This window comes from Ictidomys tridecemlineatus, unplaced genomic scaffold (assembly GCF_052094955.1).
Source record: "Ictidomys tridecemlineatus isolate mIctTri1 unplaced genomic scaffold, mIctTri1.hap1 Scaffold_85, whole genome shotgun sequence".
NCBI lineage: Eukaryota > Metazoa > Chordata > Mammalia > Rodentia > Sciuridae > Ictidomys > Ictidomys tridecemlineatus.
In genome coordinates, this window is record NW_027526100.1 from 1096564 (window position 1) to 1110512 (window position 13949).

Sequence of the window (13949 nt, forward strand, 5' to 3'; positions counted from 1 at the left end):
GTGGGGCTTCCTCTGATGCTCAGACTGGTCTCAAATTTGTAGGATGCAGTGACTCTCCTGCTCCTGATTTCTGAGCAGGGGGGATTACAGGTGCATGCCACCACACTTGGCTGTACAATCTCATATTGATAAGACATTTTACATGGGATAGGAATCCCAGAATAAAAAAGAGCAATTTAAGATGACTGGGCATAGTGATGTCTGCCCATCATCCCAGTAGCTCAGGAGGCTTAGGGAGAAGGATCATAAGTTAGAGACCAGCCTGGGCAGTTTTAGCAAGACCCTATCTCAAAGTAAAAAGGGCTGGGAATGTAGCTCAGTGGTATAATGCTCCTGGCTTCAATACCTAGTACTTCCAAAAGCAAATTAAAGAATAAAAACATTATGGCTGGGGATGTGGCTCACTGTTACAGTGCTTGCCCAGCAGGCATGAAGCCCTGGGTTAGAGCATTAGTACTACATAAAAATAAATAAAATAAAGGTATTGTGTCCATCTACAACTAATATTTTTATTAAAAATAAACATGAAAGCTTGGCTTTTTGGCACATGCCTGTATTTCCAGCTACTCTGCAGACTGATACAAAAAGATAACTTGAGTCCATGAGTTTGAGATAAGCCTGGGGAAAATGGTGAGACCGTAAATCCCGAATAATAATAGTAATAATAATCATCATAATAATAACTTGTGTAGCCAAGCACGTTGGTTGGTTCACCCTTGTAATCCCAGAGGCTCCAGGTAGTGGTAGGATGATCACAGGTTTGATGCAGGTGTCTTAACAAGACTCTTGTCCCAAATTTGCAAAAGGGTAGAGGGACTGGGGATGAAGCTCAGTGTTAAAACACCCCTGGATGCAGTCCCCAGTCCAGCAGATGGGGGAGGAAAAAAGCCAATTTGACTCCATAACATTAAGAACTTGGGACTACAGGTAATTTGTGGTAATGTTTAGCAGGTGCTTACCAGCTTGATGCCCTGGGTTTAATCCCAAATACCAAACAGCAAAAAAAAAAAAAAAAAAATTAAAAATCCTTTATGTGTATATCCCAAATCACAAATGAATATCGTACTTTTTCACATACATACATTTTGACTCAGAAATGGAATGTTTAGCATGTGTGTCTCTGGGGAACCAGAGAACAGCACATATTATGGTTTTGTCCCATTATTTAGCTAGCAAAATGTATTCAAAATCAACTCAAATATCATTAGTAGTAAATTGGTTAAAAATATGGCATGACCATGTAATGTACTACAAGATTATTTGAAATGAATTTAGGGGAAAAATTTTGTAATGTTTTCCTGGGTTCAGTAGGGCATGATTGTAATCCCAGCAGCTTGTGAGACTGATTTAGGAGGTTTGCAAGTTCAAAGCCAGACTCAGCAACTAAGCGAGGAACTAAGCAATTTACTGAGACCCTGTCTCAAAAAATAAAAAGGCTGAAGGTATGGCTGAGTGGTTGAGTGCCCCTGAATTCAATCCCTGGTACTCCTCCTCCTCCCCACCAAAAAAGATCTGAAACAGTAATCACTGTATAAAGTGGGTTCTTGGTTTCAAATCCCTACATTTGTATTCCCTGAATTGCTGAGGTTGGAATGGACATGCCGTCCTAGGTTCTCTGTTTAAGCCTAGGGAAGAACCAGATATAAGAAAGGATCCTTCTTTCTGTCTGCTGTCTCCTGACTTTTGCTCATGGCTTAAGCCTTTTCAATTAGGAGCTACTCTGGTGCGTGATGAACAAGGGGAAATACAGGTTTGACAGTTCTGTCCCTCTCCCCAAACAAACCCAGCACTCCATTCCCATTCCTCTGTTTGGACCTTTCCTGTTGATTTGCAAAATAAGTATGGAAAAGTAGAGTTTTAGAAAAGGAGACCATTTAGAATTTAGTCAAATCTAAAATTATGTGTATGGGTTTGTTTTATGTATGTTGATATTTGTGTCTGAAAATTGATGGTATTAGAGCAATTCAAACCACAACTCATGTCTGAATTTCCCTTTGTTAGGGCATGCCAGAGCAGGGGGCTCAGTTGCCACAAACCTTCAGGGTCCTCAAAGGAAAGCCAACGGAGCATCCTCTAGCTGTGCGGGGTGTCAACAAGTATTATAACGCCAGCACCTTGAAGAAGAAAAATCTCAGATTTCCGTCTACTGGTGAGACCTCAGACAGTGGTAAAAGACTGAATCCCATGGAAACTTGTGAAGCACTGATAGATAAAAAGATCATTTCTGGAAAAATAAAAGGTAAACTGTATTGTTCCTACTTTCTCCTACATAGATACTGCTTTTTGTCAACTCTCGGGAAGGCTCTTGAACATCATCTGGAGATTGAGGATTTCATTGATCTCATAATTTTGTTACAAATGGAATTGGATCTGTTACATTTTTCTCCATATTTCTTATACATTATAATTCAACATGATAGTGGGATTCACAATTGTTCCATGTTGTTACATTTACTTGGGGTTTTCTTTTCCTCCTCATGGGTTTAAATGATTTTTAGTTGAGAAAGAAAAATTGTGGATTTCTAGACATGTTTATGGTTTATGCTAGAGATATGTTTTTTGTCATTGGCCTAGAAGGAATTCTTGTTTATAAATGCATAGACCTTGAAATAAAATCATTTTCTATTCAAAAATTACATTCAAATACATAAAAATAAATACCTTACCTCAAAGAAGTATTTATTCCTCAGAAATAGAATCTAAGTGGGTAAGAGTTGAAGTATACTGGATTTTTAAAAACAGTTTGTGTAAGGCAGCATTGGAATGAAGTCCACATGGTGCAGTTGGTTGACTGATCCCTGGTATGTCTTTGGAGATTTATTTAGACTCTCCTTCCCCATGCTGGTTCTCCTGCTTTCACTTCTTTGCACTATACATTAAAAGATGCAAAATCATTTCTCCAATTTCTCTCTGGGTAGATTTTGCCCATAACAACCCCAAGATTCATAATTTTTATTTAATATGTTTTCCATCTCTAAAGTCATATATATATTTTTAAAAAATAATCTAAGTATGCAAAAATCATATGTGGTTGGATTAATTATGTTTAATGTGTTTACATCATCACAGAGATAAAGGCTATGTTTAAAAAAGAAGTAGACTTCTTTTCAAGTAATACTGATCTTGACTTTTTCTATAAAAAACTTACCTGGTATCCTTAGGAAAACATCTTACTTTTACCTGGAACTTCTGTGTCAACTAGTAAGTTGCATTTTACAAAGAAACAAACCATGTCAAATATAATTCTTTTCCCAGTTGCCATGTTTGGTGGCTTTATATCCCCTTGCTCCTTCGTACTCAAGAATATTTATCATATCACGTTTACTGCTTAAGAAAGTATCTTAAACAAGAAATGTTTTATTTTAATACAACTTGGGTGGGTATGGTTTTCATTACACTTTGGTGGGGGCAGGGTACCGGGGATTGAACCCAGGGGCACTCAATCCCTGAACCACATCCCCAGCTCTATTTTGTATCTTATGTAGAGGCAGGGTCACATTGAGTTTCTAAGCACCTAGCTAAATTGCTGAGGCTGGCTTGGAACACAAGATCCTCCTGTCTCTGCCTCTTGAGCCCCTTGGATTATAGACTTGGAATTACCAGGCCAGGACTCATTACATTTTAATAACTTGATTGAAGTATAATTTACATACCATGAAATCCAGTTATTTGAATGATCAACTCAGGTTTTTCAAAATGTGTTTTTAAGGTTTCATTAAGATTAAAGAGTTAGTAGCTGAGTCTTATATAAATTTTATTTTTAAGTTACTATTACTATCATATTTCTAGATAAGTAATTCTGCTTAAAATGAAATTGGTTTTAACACATTTCACATGCTCCTTTTTTATATTATTTTTCTTTTTGTCATAGAAATGGTTTCTGTGGTAAATTGTTAACATTCCTTTCTCTTTCATTTTCAGAGAAGGATTGCTTCCCTTCTGGAACACCTGCAGTAAGTTGATGATGTATTTCTTATAGTTCTTGCTCTGATTAAGGTTACCAAAAGAAATCTGTTTTTCATTTTTTTAAATTTCTAAAATAAAAGGTAGGGCTGGGGTTGTGGCTTAGTAGTGTGCTTGCCTGGCATGCATGAGGCACTGGGTTCGATTCTCAGCACCACATACAAATAAATAAAATAAAGGTTCATCAACAACTTTATAAAAATGTTTAAAAAAATAAAATGAAGTAAAGAAATATTTAATGTTTCTAAATAGCACTCAAGAATATTTATCATATATGCTTATTTACTTTTCCATATTTCAGAAAATCATCTTTATTTTTTAATTGAAAATATTGTAACCAGTGAGGTTTAGTCATTTAAAAATTAGCTATGGAAAAAATAACTTCTTAAAGTTTGTTTAATAAAAGGAGACCTGGTCACATGTTAATCTTTGTCTTTTCCTGGCTTGTCTTCCTTTGCTCCTGAACACAGCTGAACACCAAGGTGCCAGATACATTAACAATAATAATGGAGGAAAATGATGGTGATGGAGAGGTGCGGCCTTTCACTGCCCCAGGACATGGCCACACAAGACCAGTGAGTGACTAATGACCTAGTGTGCACATCTGTGTTCGAAAAACAGCTGTTTGCATTTGACTTTCAGGGATAATTTCAAAAAGCTTCAAGTTTAAAATATTTTACTCTGAGAAGATTAATTTAATATTAAAGTTTTTGCCTAAAGAATAATCATCAAAAACCATTTTTTTGAAAAATAAAAATCGATGGCTTCTTTAAAAGTTAGAATACTTAACTCACTGCTTTTTTCTTTCCATGTTTTGTCCCGTTTTCCAGAGAGATCATCTGTTGCTCTGTTTTTTCTGTGTTTCATATTGTGGGTAACTCTTCTACCTAAAACGTAGATCTTTCGTCTTCCCCAGATTATGTACTCTATTTCTCATTTTGACATTTCTCTCAAAGCCTTGATGGCATTTTAAAGACAGTTGAGAGTTAAATTCCTCACCTGATGAGGGAGAATTTCAGTAATAATGAGCTCAGATGGAGCCAGGGAGAGAAATAGTAAGAGGGCTGGACTGTGATGTGGTGGCTCTGAGGACTGCCATTGGATTCCCATCTCATGACAGAAGGCTGTGTTTTCTATATTCCTTACAACTGGCTCTTTGAAGTGAAAGGGAAGGTAGGCAATATATTTGTATAAAATGTTTTGAGACTGGATTAATGATAGATTATTGTAGTGGAAACTACCACAGTGAAACATAAAGATACAATTGAAAACAACTTTTAAATGCAATAGCATCAGTGAGCTGTGAGACAGTTTCAAGGGTTTTCATGATGTGTAATGAAGTTCTGATAGAAAAAAACAACCCAAAAGTCTATCTCCCAAAAGCTATTAACAGCTTCGTCAAATAAAGTAAAGTCAAAAGCACCTCTACCAACCTGAATAAGTAAATGTCTTGTCTCTTATAAAAGTATCTTTAAAAGATAAAACCATTTAACTAAAAATAATAACAGTGAAGGCAGGAGATATGCTTGTAAAATGACAATTAGAGCTTCCAGGCCAAGAACAACAACCCTAAGATTATTGTCCTGTGTGACATGGGGTGTCACATGATGGTGGAGTGTGATCATTCAAAGATGCAAACATTCAAAAATAAGAGGGAGCGTTACCTAATCACTAAGCACCTTAAGGCCTTGGTTTAATCCCAACCACCAAACAACAAAAAAGAAAAAATAAAAAAAATGTGTTTAAAAATCCTTTCATGTGGGGGCTGGGGATGTGGCTCAAGCAGTAGCGTGCTCGCCTGGCATGCGTGAGGCCCGGGTTCGATCCTCAGCACCACATACCAACAAAGATGTTGTGTCCGCCGAGAACTAAAAAATAAATATTTAAAATTCTCTCTCTCTCTCTCTCTCTCTCTCTCTCTCTCTCTCTCTTTCTCTCTCTTTCTCTCTCTCTCTCTCCTCTCTCTCTCTCCTCTCTCACTCTCACTTTAAAAAAAAATCCCTTCATGTATCTATTGCAAATCACAAATGAATATGTTACTTTCACCTACATACCTTTTGACCTAGAAATGTAATTTTTAGCATGTGTGTCCTAGGGAAACCATGGAACAGCATAGACTATGGTTTGTGTCCCATTATTTTGATAGCAAAATGTAGCAAAAAGTCAACTCAAATATCATTAGTAGTAAATTAATTAAAAATATGGCATGACCATTTAATGTACTACTAGATTATTTCAAATGAATTTAAGGGAAACAAAAAAGATGTAATGTATTGCTGGGTTCAGTGGAGCATGACTGTAATCGCAGAAGCTAGTGAGGCTGATTTAGGAGGTTTGCAAGTTCAAAGCCAGACTCAGCAACTAAGCCAGGAACTAAGCAATTTAGTGGGACCCTGTCTCAAAAAATAAAAAGGCTGAGGGTATGGCTGAGTGGTTGAGTGCCCCTGAATTCAATCCCTGGTACTCCTCCTCCTCCCACCTAAAAAGATCTGAAACACTAAAAACTGTATAAAGTGGGTTCTTGGTTTCAAATCCCTACATTTGTATTCCCTGAATTGCTGAAGTTGGAATGGGCTGCCTCCCTGTGTTCTCTATCTGTGTAAAGCTAGAGCAGAACCAGACATAACCAAGCATCCTTCTTCCTGTTTTCTGTCCCCTGACTTGTACTCTTGGCTTAAGGCTTTTCAATTAGGAGCTACTCTGGTGGGTGATGAACAGGGGAAATACAGGTTTGACAGTTCTGTCCCTCTCCCCAAACAAACCCAGCACTCCATTCCCATTCCTCTGTTTGGACCTTTCCTGTTGATTTGCAAAATAAATATGGAAAAGTAGAGTTTTAGAAAAGGAAACCATTTAGAATTTAGTCAAATCTAAAATTATGTGTATGGGTTTGTTTTATGTATGTTGATATTTATGTCTGAAAATTGATGGTATTAGAGCAATTCAAACCACAACTCATGTCTCAATTTCTCTTTGTTAGGGCATGCCAGAGCAGGGGGCTCAGTTGCCACAAACCTTCAGGGTCCTCAAAGGAAAGCCAACGGAGCATCCTCTAGCTGTGCGGGGTGTCAACAAGTATTATAACGCCAGCACCTTGAAGAAGAAAAATCTCAGATTTCCGTCTACTGGTGAGACCTCAGACAGTGGTAAAAGACTGAATCCCATGGAAACTTGTGAAGCACTGATAGATAAAAAGATCATTTCTGGAAAAATAAAAGGTAAACTGTATTGTTCCTACTTTCTCCTACATAGATACTGCTTTTTGTCAACTCTCGGAAAGGCTCTTGAACATCATCTGGAAATTGAGGATTTCATTGATCTCATAATTTTGTTACAAATGGAATTGGATCTGTTACATTTTTCTCCATATTTCTTATACATTATAATTCAACATGATAGTGGGATTCACAATTGTTCCATGTTGTTACATTTACTTGGGGTTTTCTTTTCCTCCTCATGGGTTTAAATGATTTTTAGTTGAGAAAGAAAAATTGTGGATTTCTAGACATGTTTATGGTTTATGCTAGAGATATGTTTTTTGTCATTGGCCTAGAAGGAATTCTTGTTTATAAATGCATAGACCTTGAAATAAAATCATTTTCTATTCAAAAATTACATTCAAATACATAAAATAAATACCTTACCTCAAAGAAATACTTATTCCTCAGAAATAGAATCTAAGTGGGTAAGAGTTGAAGTATACTGGATTTTTAAAAACAGTTTGTGTAAGGCCGCATCAGAATGAAGTCTACGTGGTGCAGTTGGTTGACTGATCCCTGGAATATCTTTGGAGATTTATTTAGACTCTCCTTCTCCACGCTGGTTCTCCTGCTTTCACTTCTTTGTACTATACATTAAAAGATGCAAAATCATTTCTCCAATTTCTCTCTGGGTAGATTTTGCCCATAACAACCCCAAGATTCATAATTTTTATTTAATATGTTTTCCGCCTCTAAAGTCATATATATATAGTTTTAAAAATTAATCTTAAGTATGCAAAAATCAAATGTGGTTGGATTAATTGTATTTAATATGTTTACATCATCACAGAGATAAAGGCTATGTTTAAAAAAGAAGTAGACTTCTTTTCAAGTAATACTGATCTTGACTTTTTCTATTAAAAACTTACCTGGTATCCTTAGGAAAACATCTTACTTTTACCTGGAACTTCTGTGTCAACTAGTAAGTTGCATTTTACAAAGAAACAAACCATGTCAAATATAATTCTTTTCCCAGTTGCCATGTTTGGTGGCTTTATATCCCTTGCTCCTTCGTACTCAAGAATATTTATCAAATCACGTTTACTGCTTAAGAAAGTATCTTAAACAAGAAATGTTTTATTTTAATACAACTTGGGTGGGTATGGTTTTCATTACACTTTGGTGGGGGCAGGGTACCAGGGATTGAACCCAGGGGCACTCAATCCCTGAACCACATCCCCAGCTCTATTTTGTATCTTATGTAGAGTCAGGGTCGCATTGAGTTTCTAAGCACCTAGCTAAATTGCTGAGGCTGGCTTGGAACACAAGATCCTCCTGTCTCTGCCTCTTGAGCCCCTTGGATTATAGGCATGGAATTACCAGGCCAGGACTCCATTACATTTTAATAACTTGATTGAAGTATAATTTACATTCCATGAAATCCAGTCATTTGAATGATCAATTCAGGTTTTTCAAAATGTGTTTTTAAGGTTTCATTAAGATTAAAGAGTTAGTAGCTGAGTCTTATATAAATTTTATTTTTAAGTTACTATTACTATCATATTTCTAGAGAAGTAATTCTGCTTAAAATGAAATCGGTTTTAACACATTTCACTTGCTCCTCTTTTATATTATTTTTCTTTTTGTCATAGAAACGTTTTCTGTGGTAAGTTGTTAACATTCCTTTCTCTTTCATTTTCAGAGAAGGATTGCTTCCCTTCTGGAACACCTGCAGTAAGTTGATGATGTATTTCTTATAGTTCTTGCTTTAATTAAGGTTACCAAAAGAAACCTGTTTTTAATTTTTTTAAAATTTCTAAAATAAGAGGTTGGACTGAGGTTGTGGCTTAGTCGTAGTGTGCTTGCCTGGCATGCATGAGGCACTGGGTTCGATTCTCAGCACCACATACAAATAAATAAAATAAAGGTTCATCAACAACTTTAAAAAAATATTTAAAAAAATAAAATGAAGTAAAGAAATATTTAATGTTTCTAAATAGCACTCAAGAATATTTATCATATATGCTTATTTACTTTTCCATATTTCAGAAAATCATCTTTATTTTTTAATTGAATATATTGTAACCAGTGAGGTTTAGTCATTTAAAAATTAGCTATGGAAAAAAAACTTCTTAAAGTTTGTTTAATAAAAGGAGACCTGGTCACATGTTAATCTTTGTCTTTTCCTGGCTTGTCTTCCTTTGCTCCTGAACACAGCTGAACACCAAGGTGCCGGAAACATTAGCAATAGTAATGGAGGAAGATGATGGTGATGGAGAGGTGCAGCCTTTCACTGTCCCATGACATGGCCATACAAGACAAGTGAGTGACTAATGACCCTGGTGTGCACATCTGTGCATGTGTGTTGAAAAAACTGCTGTTTGCATTTGACTTTCAGAGATAATTTCAAAAAGCTTCAAGTTTGAAATATTTTACTCTGAGAAGATTAATTTAAGATTAAATTAAAGTTTTCACCTAAAGAGTACTCATCAAAAACCACTTTTTTGAAAAATAAAAATCGATGGCTTCTTTAAAAGTTAGAATACTTAATCACTGCTTTTTTCTTTTTATGTTTTGTCCTCTTTTCCAGAGAGGTCATCTATTGCTCTGTTTTTTCTCTGTTTCATAATGTGGGTAACTCTTCTACCTAAAACGTAGATCTTTCCTCTTCCCCAGATTATGTACTCTATTTCTCATTTTGACATTTCTCTCAAAGCCTTGATGGCATTTGAAAGACATTTGAGAGTGAAATTCCTCCCCAGCTGAGGAGAATTTCAACAGTAATGAGCTCAGGTGGAGCCAGGGAGAGAAGTAGTAAGGGGGCTGGACTGTGATGTGGTGGCTCTGAGGACTGCCATTGGATTCCCATCTCATGACAGAAGGCTGTGTTTTCTATATTCCTTACAACTGGCTTTTTGAAGTGAAAGGGAGGGGTAGGCATTATATTTGTTAAAATATTTTGAGACTTGATTAATGATAGATTATTTTAGTGGAAACTACCACAGTGAAACATAAAGATAGAAATGAAAACTTTTAAATGCAATAGCATCAGTAAGCTGTGAGACAGTTTCAAGGGTTTTCATCATGTGTATTGAATTTCTGATAGAAAAAACTAGCCCAGAAATGTATGTCCCAAAAGCTAAATAATAGCTTCCTCAAATAAAGTAAAGTCAAAAGTACTTCTACCTACCTGAACAAATAATTGTCTGTCTGTTATAAAAGTATCTTTAAAAGATAAAACCATTTAAATAAAAATAGTAACAGTGGAGGCAGGAGGTATGCATAAGTAAAATGACAATAAGAGCATCTGGGCCAAGAACAACCACCCTAAGATTCTTGTTCTGTGTGACATGGTGTGTCATGTGATAGTCGAGTGTGATCATTGAAAGATGCAAACATTCAATAATAAGATGGAGTCTTAGCTAATCACTAAGGAAAGAAAGAATAAAAAAGTGAAAAATGAGAGATGGAGCAACAGGAATGCTCCTGCATTGCTAATGGGAGGCTCCACTCCAGAAGAGGGTTTTTTCAGTTTCCCACAAAATGAAACATGACCTTACCACATAACCCAGCAATGTATTTCTAGGTATTTACCCCCATGCATTGAGATGTGTCCACACATAAACCTGTGAAAAATTTTTATAGCATCTTTATTCATATTTGCTAAATCTGGAACAAGATGTGTTTCAAAAAGTGAATGTGAGGAGTGTGTGCAGTTCAGTGGTAGAGCACATGGCTAGCCTGCTGAGGCCCTGGATTCCATCCTCAGCACCACAATATAAACAAAAGAAATCCAATGTATGTGCTACATCCATACAGTAGAATAGTATTCATGGATTAAAACTGAGATATCATAACACCAAAAGGCATGAAAGAATTTTATCTTATCTCTTTATTTATAACAGGGAAATAACTTGGATAATTGACTACATGCCTATGGTGTGGGCATATTATTCTCTGAAAGATCTTTAAGAGCATAGTGCTTAGTGTTGCCCTTCCATCTAAAGGGGCTAGATGCTCTCCAATTCCAAGTGTAGCGTGTGGGCTAGAAGTGTTCAATCCATGGTAGGGTACTTGCCTAGCATGTAATTTAGGACATCTCAAGTATGAGGAGTTTTAAAAAATCATTGATTGCAGGGATTCAGGGGTGTGAAGAGGATGAGTAGTAGGTTTTTAGGGCAGTGAATTTATTTAGTATGATGTTATAATGGTAGATACACAGGACGATATTCATTTTTCAAATCCCATTGAATTATATAACCCAATAGAAAGAGTGAACTCTAATGTCAAGTGTTAGCTTTGGATTAATAGACGTAAGTTCGTATTTGTTCATTTGTGGTAGAGTGCTTGCCCGACATATACGAGTCCCCATGGTTCAAGCCCCAGCACCTCCAAAAATCAACAAAATTGTATTAATATATAGATATGTATCCACAATAGGTATCATTGTAGTAAGTATACTGCACTGTAATGCAAGATATCAATAAGAAAATGAGGGGCCAACATGGGAAAATTTCAGGATCCACATTTTAAGACCCAGTATGCATTTGGAAAAAGCATTTGCAAGGCTATCTAGTTGTCTTTTCAGTTTTGGAGAAGGTCAGCGGGATCCCTTAAGTGTCCTTCCTGTGTCAGAGGCAACTTAGCGAGGGTCCCTATTGTCTGCTCACTTTTAAACCTAAAATTTATACTAAGAAATCCATTAATTAGAAATAATTTCACTTCTAGAAACTTAAAGGTAATAATCAAAAATTAAAGAATACAAAGATTTTATAAAGGGGATTGGTTATTAACACCCATATTAAGGCACTATTCAATTTAGCCATTAGAATCATTTTATGGTCAGTTCTTAGGAATGATGTAACTGGCATATAGCTTTTGAAGGAAGAGAGTGTCAGTATATCCAAATCATTTTGAAATGTGACTTTTAAAAAGCTTGTGAAGTTTTAACAGGATAGTCCATGTTGATAGAAGGATTGTCATCATTTTTCTTAATACTTTTATGCATCCCAGGTTGATTTTGTTTTCTTTAAGCAAATGTATTGTATTTATACTTAACCCAGAAAAGATGAAGCTGCCAGGCCTTGGGGGCACACACCTGTAATCTCATCTTCTGGAGAGGCTCAGGCAGGAGGATCTCAAATTGGAGCCTGCCTGGGCCACTTAGAGATACCCTGTCTCCAAATAAAGTGAAAAGAGGGCTGGTGTATAGCTCAGTGGGAGAGCACTTATTTGCCTAGCATAATCCTGGGTTCAGTTCCTGCACCACCTCCTACAAAGAAAGGGCAGTGGTGGGGGGAGTTGGTGAAGAAAGAATTGAGGGAGGAAAGGAGGGAAGTTGAAGAAGGAGGAGAAGGAGGAGGAAGAAGAGGAGGAGGAGGAGAAGGAAGAGGAGGAGGAGAAACAATAAAGGAAGGGGAAGGCGGGAGGATACAAAATTCAAGCAGGAAGAGAGAATGATAATCTCATTTTACTCACTGTAGTATTTATAGTGATTTTCTTTGTAGAATGCAGAGGGGCTAGAGATGTTGTTCAGTGGTAGAGTGCTTTGCCAGCATGCACAAGGCCCTGAGTTTGGTTCTAACACCACACACACACACACACACATACACACACACACACACACACTCAAAATAGTTCCAGTAACTTGATAAATTATATTATAACTTGTTTAGCTACCTTATAAATGTCATAAATGCTATACTCAATGGTTGTACACCTGTGATCCCAGTGACTGGGGAGCCTAAAGAAGGAGGATCACAAGTTTAAGTCCAGCCTTAAGAAGTGGGGTAGACCCTATCTGAAAAATTTAAAAGAAGGTTTAGGGATGTAGTTCACTGGTAAAGCCACCATGGGTTCGATCAAATATCGTGTCCTTTTGATACTGACATAAGTGTATTAATGGTCTGTTTAACTGTTGACTTTCAGAATTTAGAACAATTAAAAACAACTGTTTTCCAAACAGCTTATAAAAGTTATGGTTGTGACTAAGAGAGGTTTGGGGCAGGTATTAAAATATGGGTTGTTTAAGTCAACTGTATTCATAAGTAGTCTTCAGGCCTTAGTTGAAAGTACATAAAATGTTTTGCTTCTAAATTATGCACTTTTTATTTTCTCTTTGCAGTACCCACTCCTGAACATGGTGAAATGGCTCACAAGTTAATGCCTCACATCTTGGGAGCCAAGGAGGTTCTCAAGAAAAAAACTATGAATGGCATCCTACTCTTTTAATTTTCTGGAAAGGAAAATGTTAAAAATTTTAATAATTAAAGGGTTCATTGTTTTAAAGGACTGGTAGCATTAAATTTGCCATTTTAGCCCTATTAAGTGGACAACTCAGAGGCATTAATTACACTCACAATATTGTACAACCTTCTGTTTCCAGCACACTTTTGTCCCTCCAAACAGAAGTTCTACCACCATGTAAGTAAGAACTCCCATTCCTCCTCCTCCACCCCTGGCTGCCATTATTCTTTTTTCTTTTCTTTTATTTGTTCTAATTAGTTATACATGGCAGTAGAAGGCACTTTCACACATCATACACAAATGGAGTATAGTTTCTCATGTTTCTGGTTGTACGTGATGTAGAATCACATCAGTCATGTGGTCACACATGCACCTAGGGCAATAATGTCTACTCTTCTTCCCACCCCATACCTGGCTCCCCTCCTTTCCCTCTCCTCTGCCTAATCCAAAGTAACTTCATTCTTCCATAGCCACACTCCTTATTGTGAATTAGTGTCAAATATCAGAGAAAACATTTAAACTGTGGTTTTTGGAATTGGC

At 36.6% G+C, this 13949-nt stretch overlaps 1 protein-coding gene across 7 annotated transcripts in view; it reads left to right on the forward strand.

Annotated features, from left to right (window-relative positions):
- The window catches only part of LOC144374736 (uncharacterized), a 59338-nt gene extending 45887 nt beyond the window's left edge, over window positions 1-13451 (forward strand). For all 7 annotated transcript variants that reach the window (XM_078037480.1, XM_078037478.1, XM_078037481.1 and 4 more), the window contains 7 exons: window positions 2002-2239; window positions 3922-3953; window positions 4434-4538; window positions 6944-7181; window positions 8866-8897; window positions 9381-9485; window positions 13288-13451. In XM_078037480.1, the coding sequence (XP_077893606.1) occupies window positions 2002-2239; window positions 3922-3953; window positions 4434-4538; window positions 6944-7181; window positions 8866-8897; window positions 9381-9467 (732 nt within the window). In that variant the 3' untranslated portion in view covers window positions 9468-9485; window positions 13288-13451. The remainder of the gene's footprint in view (window positions 1-2001; window positions 2240-3921; window positions 3954-4433; window positions 4539-6943; window positions 7182-8865; window positions 8898-9380; window positions 9486-13287) is intronic.
- Window positions 13452-13949: the final 498 nt, after the last annotated feature.